The 12,968-nt window shown below is 39.4% G+C and overlaps 2 protein-coding genes across 2 annotated transcripts; both read right to left on the reverse strand.

The window, feature by feature from the left end:
• Nucleotides 1-1,881: 1,881 nt before the first annotated feature.
• LOC105964871 (putative late blight resistance protein homolog R1A-3) lies at nt 1,882-5,678 on the reverse strand. The gene is made up of 2 exons (XM_012989383.2): nt 3,274-5,678; nt 1,882-3,179 (listed from the first exon to the last, which is right to left on the reverse strand). The coding sequence occupies exons 1-2, from the start codon at nt 5,475-5,477 to the stop codon at nt 2,087-2,089; spliced, it is 3,297 nt and encodes a 1,098-aa protein (XP_012844837.2). The 5' UTR covers nt 5,478-5,678; the 3' UTR covers nt 1,882-2,086.
• Nucleotides 5,679-12,022: 6,344 nt separating this feature from the next.
• LOC148766252 (uncharacterized) lies at nt 12,023-12,637 on the reverse strand. The gene has a single exon (XM_088827202.1). The coding sequence runs from the start codon at nt 12,635-12,637 to the stop codon at nt 12,023-12,025; it is 615 nt and encodes a 204-aa protein (XP_088683328.1).
• Between the last annotated feature and the right edge of the window lie 331 nt (nt 12,638-12,968).

A 12,968-nucleotide genomic window follows, 5' to 3' on the forward strand; every position in this document is an offset into this window, starting at 1 on the left:
TTAAGTAATTAAGCATGTATGTTGTGTTTTAATTTCGCTGGAAGCGCAAAGGTACGCAATTAATTGATTTCAATTATCGGGCGTGTGTTTATGTGTTTTAAATTTGTTTAAATCGCATAAAATTTTTGTTTTCCGCTGCGTACACGTGTCCGATTCCCATCAATATATATATATATATATATATATATATATATATATATATATATATATATATATATATATATATATATATATATATATATATATATATATATATATATATATATATATAAGGGGTAATTTGTTAAACACCCCTGAGCTCTAATTTATTTCGAATTAGGACAGTAAAGATTTTGCAATTTGTTAAAACCCCTTTTTTCTTCACAACCGCCTTCATAGCTCCAACCCTAGCTGTTCTCCGTCAGATTCATAGTTCGTTACACTCTGTATGTTATTCCTTATTAGTTGACAAGGCCTTCACTCAGCTATTTCCCGAGCTAATTAGTTCGAGCCTCAAATTATGTTATTCCTTATTAGAAATACTCGTTGTATGCATGCACTTACACACTGTGTTGACAAGCCTTCAATCAACTATTTCCCGAGCTAAGTTCGAACCTCAAATTATGTTATTCTTTCTGAAGATACTTGATGTCTTATGCTTGCACTTACACTCTTCATCAAGGCATGTCTCTGTTAGTTGACAAGGACTTAACTCAGCTATTTCCCGAGCTAAATATGCACCTCAAATTATGTTATTCTTTGTAAATATACTTGCACTCTTTATCTAAAGAATGTCTATTAGTCGATCAGGTATTTCCCGAGCGAAATTCGAGCCTCAAATTATGTATTATGCTTGGGCGTACGACGCTCTTTATCAAGCATGTCTGATATAGTTGATACATACAGCATTAACTGAGCTGATATATCCCGAGCTATATCCCGTGCTTCAGCATTATGATATACTTATTTAATTAACTAATTATTTTTTTTTTTTGGTAATGCAGGAACCCGCAGCCAACCATATAGGTGCACTGGGTAAACCTACACTCTCGTATAATAGCTTGCAAACCATACGAGAGATGTAAACCACACTAGGCTAACCATGTGTGACAAGCTCGACCTAGCAACCGTTGACAAGGGGATTCGAACTTGGGTCAATTGACCCAAGCTCCCTTGCTCCAACCGCTAGGCCACCCTTAAATTTCAGATTGGCATTACTTGTGTACTGTTGGTCCGTGAAGTGATCCTACTATTGGTTGTAAACAACAGGTGGAGCTTCATGGCTACATGTGGTAGCCCCTTCTCTCTCATTGATCGGCTTCATCCTCAGTATTAAATCATACTTGGAGAGAGGATTTGAGATGGGGTTACTTTTCTCTTAGTGGTTGACATATGCCATCCATGAGAGAAAGATTGGCAATATTTTACTGCTCAATACATATGATTTCTGAATTTATTGATTTTGCTAGGGTGATCCCTGGTTATCTAACGGAGAGGAATTGGTTACTTACCAAGTTTTAGAGTATTACTAGTATATAATAGCAATTCTTGTAATAATTCTCTCCTAGGAAATAAACACACGTACATATCACACACGTGCCACTTAGGTTGAAAACATACATATTACATACTTGCCACTTGGGTTCAAAATTTTCATGTGGCCCCCCTCCCCTGTTTTGGGTTTTTTTTGTTTGTTGAAAACATACATACGTGGCAACATATTTTGGATTTTTGATTGAATGATTTTCTCTCTCTCTCTCTCTCTCTCTCTCTCTCTCTCTCTCTCTCTCTCTCTCTCTCTCTCTCTCTCTCTCTCTCTCTCTCTCTCTCTCTCTCTCCTATCTTGAATTCACTTGATTGAATAGTTGTAAAAGCAGAATATATATTTTACTACTGCTATGCTTTTTGTAGAATGATTATCCATTTATCAGCTTTAGATCGATAGATATAAAGTATAAAAAAGTCAATGATTCATACAAAAAAGCTAAAAGGAAACTTTGTTCAGTTTGCATGCAGCCTTAAGCATTAACTAGTGGTTCAAGCTTTTAACTTGCATTGCATGTAAACCAAACACACGCTGCTGTTGCTGCTGCTGCTGCTGCTATGTTTACCATAAAGAGCCCGAAATGATGATCTTAAGCTCATCATTTCCATATTCCAGTTGTTCCCTCTGAACATCCAATGCCGAATTTGCGACAGATTTGCTGCACGAATGTATGTCAACGACCTGCAACGTCGGAATATCCCCCAAGCTACTAGGAAACTTCTTTAGTTTCCAGCACTTGTGCATAACGAGTCGTTGAAGCCTTGGAAAATGATCGTCAGATGTGTTCCATCTGCGGATCTTCAGAGCATCGAGTTTCAAGAATTTGAGCTCCCGGAACTCGTCGTCGTTGGTCTTCCATTCTTTTCCATCAAACACGGTGTAGAGCAGCTTTAGAGCCTCGAGCTTCGGCAGTCTTCCTATCATCGACATCTCGTCCCGAGACAATTTGAAGTCATGCAGAGTCAGTTTCTTTAGGCTGGATGGGAGATTAAGAGTGTCCGGCAACTTCAAGTACTCACCGCCTAAGTAAGATATGTTAAGCGATTCAAGCATCGTAAGGCAATCATCCAACGCGACATAACGATGGCACTTCTCCGACGAGTCCCATAACGGCTTGGTTGCGCACTTGAGTCTGCGAACACGGGGTAAGAAGCATCTCAATACTTTCTCGTCGTCTTCATGAATAATCCAAATATCGGAAACGCTTTCGAGGCTATCCATTCGAAAGCTCTTCTCCACAAGTGCCGCTCGTCTATGGCAAGATTCGCCGAATGTGGCGTGCTCTGCAATGTGCAGATGTCTCAATTTCACCAAATTTAGGAAATCCTCCGTAATCTCGACACTTCCGGGACCGTAGAGAAGAAGAAATTCAAGGTTCTCAAGGCGGCCTATCGATGGTGGTATGTGGTCTTCGGTAACTCTAACTGCCAAGTACCTCAAGTGAACCAGCTGCTCGATACCACTTACATTGATCGGATCATTTTTCGCTGACAAATCCAAGACCCGTAGAAGTTTCATTCTCGAATAAATGAACGAGATACCTGGCCAGTGGCCCAGCCAAGAGCGGATGTGCAGGCCGAAAGGTCTCGATTCAACATCGATGGATTCAGGTGGGATACACACGCGATGGTTCCTCTCGTACACTGAAAATCGACTGTAGAAATCATCACAGCAGCAGGCAGCAGCATTAGCATTACAAAAACGAAAAAAAAAAAAGTAAATAAACAGAAGGAGCAGAGATAGCTTACTCTTTGATTACGTTCATAAAGTTCTCTTGTTTAGCTTTTCTCAAGCACAATTCGCGCAGAAGATCGTGAATACTACAAGCTCTGACTCCTCCACCCGATCGACTTTTGGCTATTAGTACAAGGCTGCGGTCGACTAGGTCCGTCAGATATCCTTCCGCTACATCCCGCGCGTTCTTCTGACCTTGTTCGAGTACAAATCCTTCCGCTATCCAGAGCGACGTCAACTTGCCGACAGGAATTTCTCTATCTTCCGGGAACGCTCCGAAATAAAGAAAGCACGGTTTCAAATGAGCTGGCAAGTGCTCGTAGCTAAGTTCCAGTATCTTCATACACATACTAGAGTCTGTAGAAATTTTAAAACTCAGATTTCCCGCAACCTCATCCCACAACCCCTTGCGGTTCCCCATGTTTGCAAGAACCGCAGCTATCACAACGACCGCGAGCGGTAGTCCTTGGCAAAGCGCTGCGATTTTCTTCCCGACGTCTACTAAATCTTGCGGAGGAGGATCTCCGCCCCGGAACAATTTCCGCTTGAGTAAATCCCAGCACTGCTCGTGCGACAGAAAAGGGAGAGTGCGAACGGTACTACCCGGTGGCGCCACGTCTTTAAGCCGGCTGGTGATTAGTATTCTGCTTTCGTTTCCATCGTCCGGGAGATACCTTCCCACGTCATCCAACACAGCCGAGGCCCATACATCATCCATCACGATAAGGTATCTCCTCCACTTTAAGGTTTTGTGTATCTCTACGCCTAAACTCTCGGCATCCATGCTCGACATTCTATCGCGGTCAAGGTCACATATCGACTGCAGGATATCGGCCAGCAGACGTCTCCTCTGATACTTCTCGGAGACAACAATCCAGGCACGGCGATCGAATCGGTACAGCGCAGCTGGTCCGTCGTACAGTTTCTTCGCGAGAGTCGTCTTACCAATTCCAGGCATCCCGGAGATGGATATAACCATTAGCTGTCTCACTCCTCCCGTAAGTTGATCAACAATTACCGTTGCCTCGTCCTCGATTCCCACGACAATGCCATCATCGACGGATGCGTTGACCTTGATCTCTTCCTTAATATTATCGATAACGTTCGAAAGCCTAGGTTTGAGATACCACACGGGAACATCTCCAACCCTGAACGAGTCGATAAGATATTTGACATTGTTGCAATTCTCCTTGATTTCTTCGAGTCCGAACCCGATCAGCTTAATCTTCTGGATAACATGAGGGAGCCTGAGGGTGAGATACCATACAGGAATATCTCCTACGACAAATGTGTTGATTAGGTATTCAGCTTCATATGCCGAGTCTATAATCCACAATACAGGCTCCACGTAAGGCGGCGGCTGCTGCTCCTCCTTGAAAACTTCAAGCAATGAACTCACGAGCATTAGCTCCTCGAGCAGAGTCGTCACTATTCCGTTGCACGCATCAGCAATCGGACCACCATCCCGACTCATGAGTAGTTCTTTCAGGCCATTGACTAGAGAATTCACTACGAAAAGAGAATCCACGTCAGCGGTCGGAGCCGTAGAACTCGGCAAGAGTGGAACTCCGAGGGAACAATGCTCTTTGATCTTCGCTTCCACGCGCTGAAACATCTTGAGCAGTTCAGCAAGCGAAAGATCGACCCTGCTCAGATGCGATTCGTTCGTGAAGAAGTACAGATGCAAGAACCTTGCCGCGTCGTTGGCCACATCCATCACTTGTTTCAAGACATTGTTGTTGGTTCTCTCGATCTCGGTGCAGGTAAAGGGCGTATCGCCTAGAATGGCGGCGAGAAACGTAAGCTGTTCCTGCATAATACCGATTTCGTCCTCGAGTGGATCGGTCAAATCTGAATGGCACTTCACTATTTCCTCCACTCTATCGAGGAGAAAGTCGAGAAAGCTGGCGAGAAGTTCGTTAGGCCTGTAATTACTGCAATCGGCACACAAGTCCACCACTTCTGGAACTCTGAAGAAACCCCCGAGATTTTCGGTGAAAGAGAGGACCATCCCGGGAAAACGAGAGGTGTTTCTTGAAGCCTCGAGGCTCTCTAGCAGCTTGATGGAGATGTCGCCAGACGAACGCGATCGCTGCAAGTAGCGAACGACGGCGGATACATGGCTTCCGTTCCACATGAAAGTATAGAATTTCTTGAATATTTTCGAGTTCAGACGCCGCAACGTATGACAGAGTTCCGGATTCTCGAGCAAATCCATTCTTCGGAAACTGAGAATGTAACTATACCTCTCCCCAAAAAAAAAACCACAAAAGAAACACTAATACTAATGCTACCATACCACTCTATTCATTACAATTTTCATCTTTGCATCATATTCATATTTATTTTTTTGATTATTTTGTCTTTTTCTGAACAAACTACATGTTATGTTATTTAATTTGAGATTAAAATACACTATGATCCTTTGATATGTTTAATAAATCAGAATCTCCCCCACCTAATCCATATACCAATGTGCTGACTTTTTTTTTTTTTTAAGGAAAGCACATGTGACATGTCTTTGGAAAATCATATAATCAGACAGAATTAATTAGTAAGACACTTGGAGTATAAATCATATAATCATACAGTCAAAGCTTAGGATTTTATGGGAGAGTAAACGACAAAAAGTACCTCTGTCTAATCTTCAAATAGCAAAAAAGACTCTATGATAAATAAACTAGCAAAAAACTCCTATGAAATTATTTATATAGCACACTTAGTCTATGTTTATTTGAATGTTAACTTGATATAAAAGACGCAAATAGCTCCGGGGTTTTACAATTAATAAATTCTTATATTTTTTTGGCTTAATCTCAAAAAGGCCCATGACAATGTGCACTTAATTAAAAGAGGGATATCTAACTTTTTTGTCTTCCAAATAAATCCAGCTCATTCAAATTTATTTGCAAATAAGGAAAATCCTTTTATATATACCAAAATTACCCTAAATTCATTGAAATCCAATTCAACTTCAATTTCATGATTTACACTCCAATTTAGCCAAATTTCACAAATTAACCAATTTTAACCCTAGTTTCAATTTTGAGGGTCAATTTCGTCATTTCACGTCTAAAAATCAACTACCAGTCGCGCATCCTGCGAGTGAGCCACACGAAAGTCAACCAGAAGGGGGTTTCTGCATTTGACTAAATTTCACAAGACGGTTTTTACTAGTTTATTAATTACATGGAGATTTTTGCTATTTGGAGATTATACCGGGATAATTTTTGAAGTTTACTTATTCTATGTGTCATTAAAGTTAGTGCTTTGTTGCTAACGACATGCATAATTGACTAATAATTCACTATGTATTATTCAGTGGTAAAATAAAGGGGTCTTTACAAATAAGCCCATCAATGGGTACTTATTTATAAAGAGATCAAGACAAAAAACTTATTTACCAATATTAAGTCCACACATGGTCCAGATTTTTGTAAAGAACTAAAATAACCCCTCATACTTTAATATGCTCCAATTTCATCCTTAACTTTATTTAACCTCAATTTGACCCCAAATTTCACAAATTATTAAATTTTGACCCAAAACTTTTTTTTTTCAAATTTTTTTTTTTCAAAAACTTTTTTTTTCCCGCCGGATTCCGGCGTTGACTTTTCAATTTTTTCTATCTTTCTGTAACCTTTTTTTTTCGTTTAAACAACAATATTACTGTGATTGACAGTAATATTAACTATATTACTGTTAAACACAGTAAAATTAAACTAAACTACAGTTTAACACAATAATATTGCTATATTAATCTCTAGCACAGTAATATTAACATAACAAAACTCATTATTATTGTGTAATAGAGTAATATTACTATGTTGACCGTTCAACAAATGTAAACATAATAAAAAACCAAAAGAATTAATATTACTGTGAGTGACAGTAATATTACTATAACAACAGTAATATTACAATAATAGACAGTAATATTATTACATTACTCCATGAATAACACAAACAAACAAAAAATCCAAACAAAATAATAATATTGATGTGGTTGACAACAATATTACTATAACAACAGTAATATTACCGTCAACCACAGTAATATTATTGTGTTTACAGTAATATTACAATAATATACAGTAATATTATTACGTTACTCCGTGAATAACTTAAACAAAACAAAAAACCCAAAAAAATAATAATATTGATGTTGTTGACAGTAATATTATTGTGTTTACAGTTATTTTACTGTCAACTACAGTAATATAATAACGTTGACTTGTCAACAAATCAAACAAAATAAAAAAAAAACAACAAAAAATAAAAAATAATATTACATTAATTTACTGTCAACGGCAGCACAATTATATAAATGTATTGTCAATGGCAGTACAATTACGTTAATTTATTGTCATTGACAGTATAATTACGTTAATTTACTGTCAGTGACAGCACAATTACGGTCAACGTTTAGCGTCGGACGTAAAAAAAAAAAAGACAAACCAAAAAAAAAAAAAAACTTAAAAAAACACTAAAGAAAGTCAATGCCGGAGACCGGCGAAAAAATCCGGAAGAAAGGAAACGAAAAAAGCAAAAAAAAAAAAGTCAACGGCGTAGACCGGCGGTCAACGCCGGAATCCGGCGGCAAAAATTTTTTTTTTGAAAAAAAAAAGTTTTGGGTCAAAATTGAATAATTTGTGAAATTTGGGGTCAAATTGAGATTAAATTAAGTTAAATGATGAAATTGGAGCATATTAAAGTATGCTAAAAAAAAAAGTCAAAATTGAATTTTTGTGGTCAAAATTTGATTTTTGTGGACAAAATTGATTAAATTGGGGTTACAATTAAGAATTGAGTATAAATGGTTGAGGGTAATATTGGGATATACATGAGTGTTTCCTTTATTTATAATAAATATTAAAGGGGTGAGCTTATTGGTGAAAGAGATATAGCCCCTAAACCTAGAATAATAAACACGCTTGGTTGGTGACTTTATCACAAAAACCCCTAAAATAAATGTTTGATGAGATCTGAAGTGAATAGTGACATAGTGTTATTTAACCGACGTTTAAAGTCTGCAATAAAACATCACTGTTCAATATAATTGGTAGTGACACTTAATCTACAATTAAATTTTTAGGTGGATATTACACGAGAGGGAAAAATTAATTATGCATTAGTCTAACTAATACTTTGACCCGTTCATTGCACGGAGGAATAATAACAAAAAATAAATCAAAATAAATACATGTAAATAAATGATAATAAAAAATAATAATAAAAAAAAATAAATGTAGCCAATACAATGGAAAAGCTAAAATATAAAAATTCCACTAAACTACATCTATATGGTGGAGAGAGAGAGAGAAAGAGAGAGAGAGAGACGACTTACTGTTGCTAATTTTTTTTAATAGCTTTTTTTTTTTTTTTTTAATTTTGTGGGTCTACACAAGGAAGCAGAGTGCCCCGACAATGGTAATAAAAAAATCAGAAGCTACTCTATTGAAGCTATTACGAGTAAGCCCCAAAGCGAGGTAAAAATGACATACTCTAAAGCTAGAAATTTTAAAATCGCAAAAGTGCTCCTTGATGGAGGTAAACATGTAACTCCGCTTACTCATTCAGCAAACTCCCAAAGCGAACTCCTGAAATTGCATATTAACCCCAACTCTAGAATCGAAAATTGTGGATTGCACCCTAAGAGATAGAGATACAATATCCGCCAAACTCCACTTCCAAACCAATTGTAGAAGAAAGTTATGGACGAAAATTGAAAACACCCAACTTATCACCTATATATGCAGCCCGGTCCTCCCTCGGTAAACTCATTTCAGAGAAATATTCTTGATTTGACTTATGAGAATACGCCCAATTAGCCAATCAATCCGCGACCGTGTTTTTTGCCTCACGACGTGCTGGAATGAGAAGGAAGGCTCCATCTCCTTCACGCATTGTCGAAAAATATACTCAAGCTCCCATGCAATGTTCTTGGTCCGAATTGCATTGACGACCAGTAAGGAATCACTTTCCACTGTAATTTGTGAGAGACCAAAAGCTTGCACAATCTAAGACCATGAACCACCGTCGAGAATTCCGCAAAGTTATTGGTGCCAACCCCAAAATATTTTGAGAAACTAGCGACTACACCTCCTTCTGAATCCCTAACAATCCCACCGCCCGTACATTCCTTCGCCGTGGAAGAACCAACAGTATTAAGTTTAAAAGCACCACCCTTGGGCCGCTCCCATTGGAACCATTTTCCACGCTTATAGCTAAGCTGCACTAAACGGACTCCAATGGCTTGGAGTTGGAGACTTTGAAGCCTCGTAGACGGCTGTCGAGGAACATGATTGATGACCAGGTGATGAATGTGAGAAAACACTCGACGAATAATATTTTCTCTATGCATCACTCCCCCATTATAAATTACTTTGCATCGAGCCACCAACAGCTCACAAAGAATATGATACACGGTAAATGTTCTAACCATTGTGTACTGCGTTTGTATTTGTGGTTTGGGGACTCAAACAGTAAGAGCATGCTTCGACGACACACACTGTGATGGGAGATGAAATAGCGGGCTAAAGTGCTGCCATAATTGCCCCGCCACTTCCGATTGGAAAAAGAGATGCTGGACGTCTTCTTGTTGAGGATTTTTACAGCAAACACATCTGGGTACCATCGAAATTCCTCTAGAGATAATTTGTTGATCAACGGGGAGAGCATGATGCATCAATTTTCACATGAATCGGCCCGTCTTGTGTGGCAAGAGCTGGTGCCATATGCGATCTGTCCACGCCTCTCGTCGCCCCAAAACCCTTATATGTCTCCAATACTCTTTAGTCGAGAAATCCCCATATTGCGTAAGAGTGAATATCAACCGATCCGGCTGATCAGGCTCCAACGTAACTTTCCTTACCGACTCATGCAGGGAAGGAGGAATTAGTGTTAGACATTCCGAAAGATGTTGCATGGCGGTTGCAACAGATAAAGTGTGGTCATTTGGAAGAGGCCTGACAAACACTTTACCTACCCAATTATCCGCCCAAAATATTATATCTCCTGAACCCACATTAGTACACTCGGCAAGTGACTCACTATGACTATATATCGACCTCCATAAAGGAGAGGTCGGTTGTCCGGTAATGTCCGACGTTGATTGCAATACTTGGCATTAGCGAACATCGCCCACAAAGACTTTCTTTGCATAACTTGCCACAAAAGCTTCACATGCAAACACCACATCACCTGATTAAGGGGCCGAATACCCAAACCCCCCTCTTCAACCGGAGTACAAATAGTTTTTCATTTCACCCAGTGAGTCCTCGATTCACCGCCAGAACTCCATAAAAAGGCAGCAATTGATTGCTCAAGCCGTGTTAATAACCGATATAGGCACATTCGAACAAGCCAACGAGTAAATCGGAATGCTACTCAACACCGCGTTGAGTAACATCATTTTACCTGCAAAAGAAAGAAACTTCCCTTTCCAACCTTGAAGTTTACCTCGAATCTGAGTGACAAGATATTCAAAAAATTACACCTTAGTTCTACCATAATGGGAACCCCAAGATACTTGAGAGGGAGGGTTTTCCGACGGATCCCCGTAACTTGCTCAATATTGCTACTCTCTACTTCTACTCATTTACCCACGTAAAGATGGCTTTTAGTCACATTAACGAGCTGCCCCGAGGACCTTTCATACGAATGAAAAATCTCCATTAGCCGATGTACAGAGTGGCGCCCTCATTTGTAAATATGAGGATGTCATCCACATACAGTAGGTGTGAAACCGAGAGTTCATTATGGCCAACCTTGTACTGTGATGTTTCTTTCGAATCAATTTTTCTATTAACGTTGAACGTTAATATCTGTTGGGTGAGAATAAATAAGAGAGGCAAGAGCGGATCCCCTTGACGAACCCCACGCGAAGATTTGAAATTGCCGACCATTTCCCTATTAATGGGAAAGGAGTACCATATATTGCATATATTTCTGTAAATTAAATCACAGACTACATGAGAGAAGTCAAAAGCACGCATTGCCCGAAGAAGAAAGCACCACTTTAGTCGATCATATGCTTTTGCCATGTCCAATTTAAAAATAACATTGCCTCCCTTACACTTTCGATTAATATCACGCTTAATTCTTGAGACATGACTATGTGCGACATAATATTACGACCTTTGACAAACCCTGCTTGCTCCTCTGAGATTACAAACGGTAGAATTTTCCCCAATCTAGTAGCAATGATTTTAGATAAGAGTTTTCCAGAAAAATTACCGAGACTTATTAGCTTATAATCACCAACGGTCCGAGCATTCTCAATCTTAAGAATTAAAACCAAAGTGGTTAAATTCATCTCTTTAAGAATGTGACCCCCTCGAAAAAAGTCTATTATAAAATTCAACAGTTTCACTTTAATAATATCCCAACAGGCGACATAGAAATGCCCGGTAAAACCATCTCTGCCAGGTGAGCTATTCGGGTTCAACCCTTTGGCCGCCTCAAGAAGTTCTTCCAGATCTGGGAGACGGCAAAAGGCTTCATTCACTTCATCGGACACTAAAGGTTGAACCCCAAGAAATAGATTCTCGTCCAGATCATACTCTGATGCCTTGAATAGATTGGAGAAGAAATTATCTGCGAGTCGATGTGGAGCCATCACCACAATGACTTGGATAAGAGCTCTCTTTCAGTGATCTTTGATGGTCGCGTGAAAGAGGGCAGTATTACGATCTCCGGATTTGTTCCAAGCCATACGTGCCTTTGAACTAAACAGCTCCAACTCCCAGTCTTCGTACTGAACTAGCTGTTTTTAGCCAAAGTAATATTTTCCGAAATTGATTCGCTCCAGCCTTGTTGCAATTCGTTTTCAAGAGATTCAACGCAAGCTTGGCGACACCGAATATTATTAGTAATGTCTCCGAACACCTCCCAATTCCAATGTTGGAGAGCTTTCGGAACGAACGTAAGCTTCTGTTGAAATACATAAAAAGGGGAACCGTGAACTGAAATGGACCATGCATGAGAAACCACAGCTTGAAAACTAGGGTGGTCAACCCACATACATTGAAACGTAAACCCTTTCCCAGCCATTTGCTGGCCCTGTTCAAAACGAACACTAAGCGGCGCATGGTCGGACATTGTTTTCTCTAGATGAAGCACCTGCAGAGATGGAAATAACAATTGAAAATCAGAATTGATTAACACTCTGTCCAATCTCTTCCGTATCCTAGTAAGACCCGATCGATTATTGCTCCACGTAAATGGGTTACCAATAAAACCTGCATTCAAAAGCCCGGCTTGCATAACAAAGTCCTGGAAATCATGCATGCGGGAAACATCTGCTAGACCCCCTTTTTTCACCGAGACATCCAAGATTGTATTAAAATCGCCACCCACTAGCCACGGCGTGCCCATAGTACCATTCAAGTCATCAAGATGAGCCCAAAGGTCCTTTCTAGTTCAATGGGAGCAACTCGCATATAAAAAAATCGCCGTAAAAAGGGGATTTTGCGGGATTGCTATAGACACCGTGATAGCTTGCGCAAAATATTCAAACACTGAACATCAATCTCCGGTTTCCACAAAATCCAAATAAAATTTTTGACATCATTCCTGTGCAAAAATGAGGAAAAACCTAACTGATGATGTAAAAAATAAATCACCTAATGTGTTGAAGCTGGGAGAGCAAAGTAGGTCACGTGCTCACGAGCTAGATAGTCCTGAGAACTTTAATTTGCTCTAGGAT

The sequence above is a fragment of the Erythranthe guttata genome, chromosome 12 (genome assembly GCF_056151865.1).
Source record: "Erythranthe guttata isolate IM_541 chromosome 12, IM_541, whole genome shotgun sequence".
Classification (NCBI taxonomy): Eukaryota; Viridiplantae; Streptophyta; class Magnoliopsida; order Lamiales; family Phrymaceae; genus Erythranthe; species Erythranthe guttata.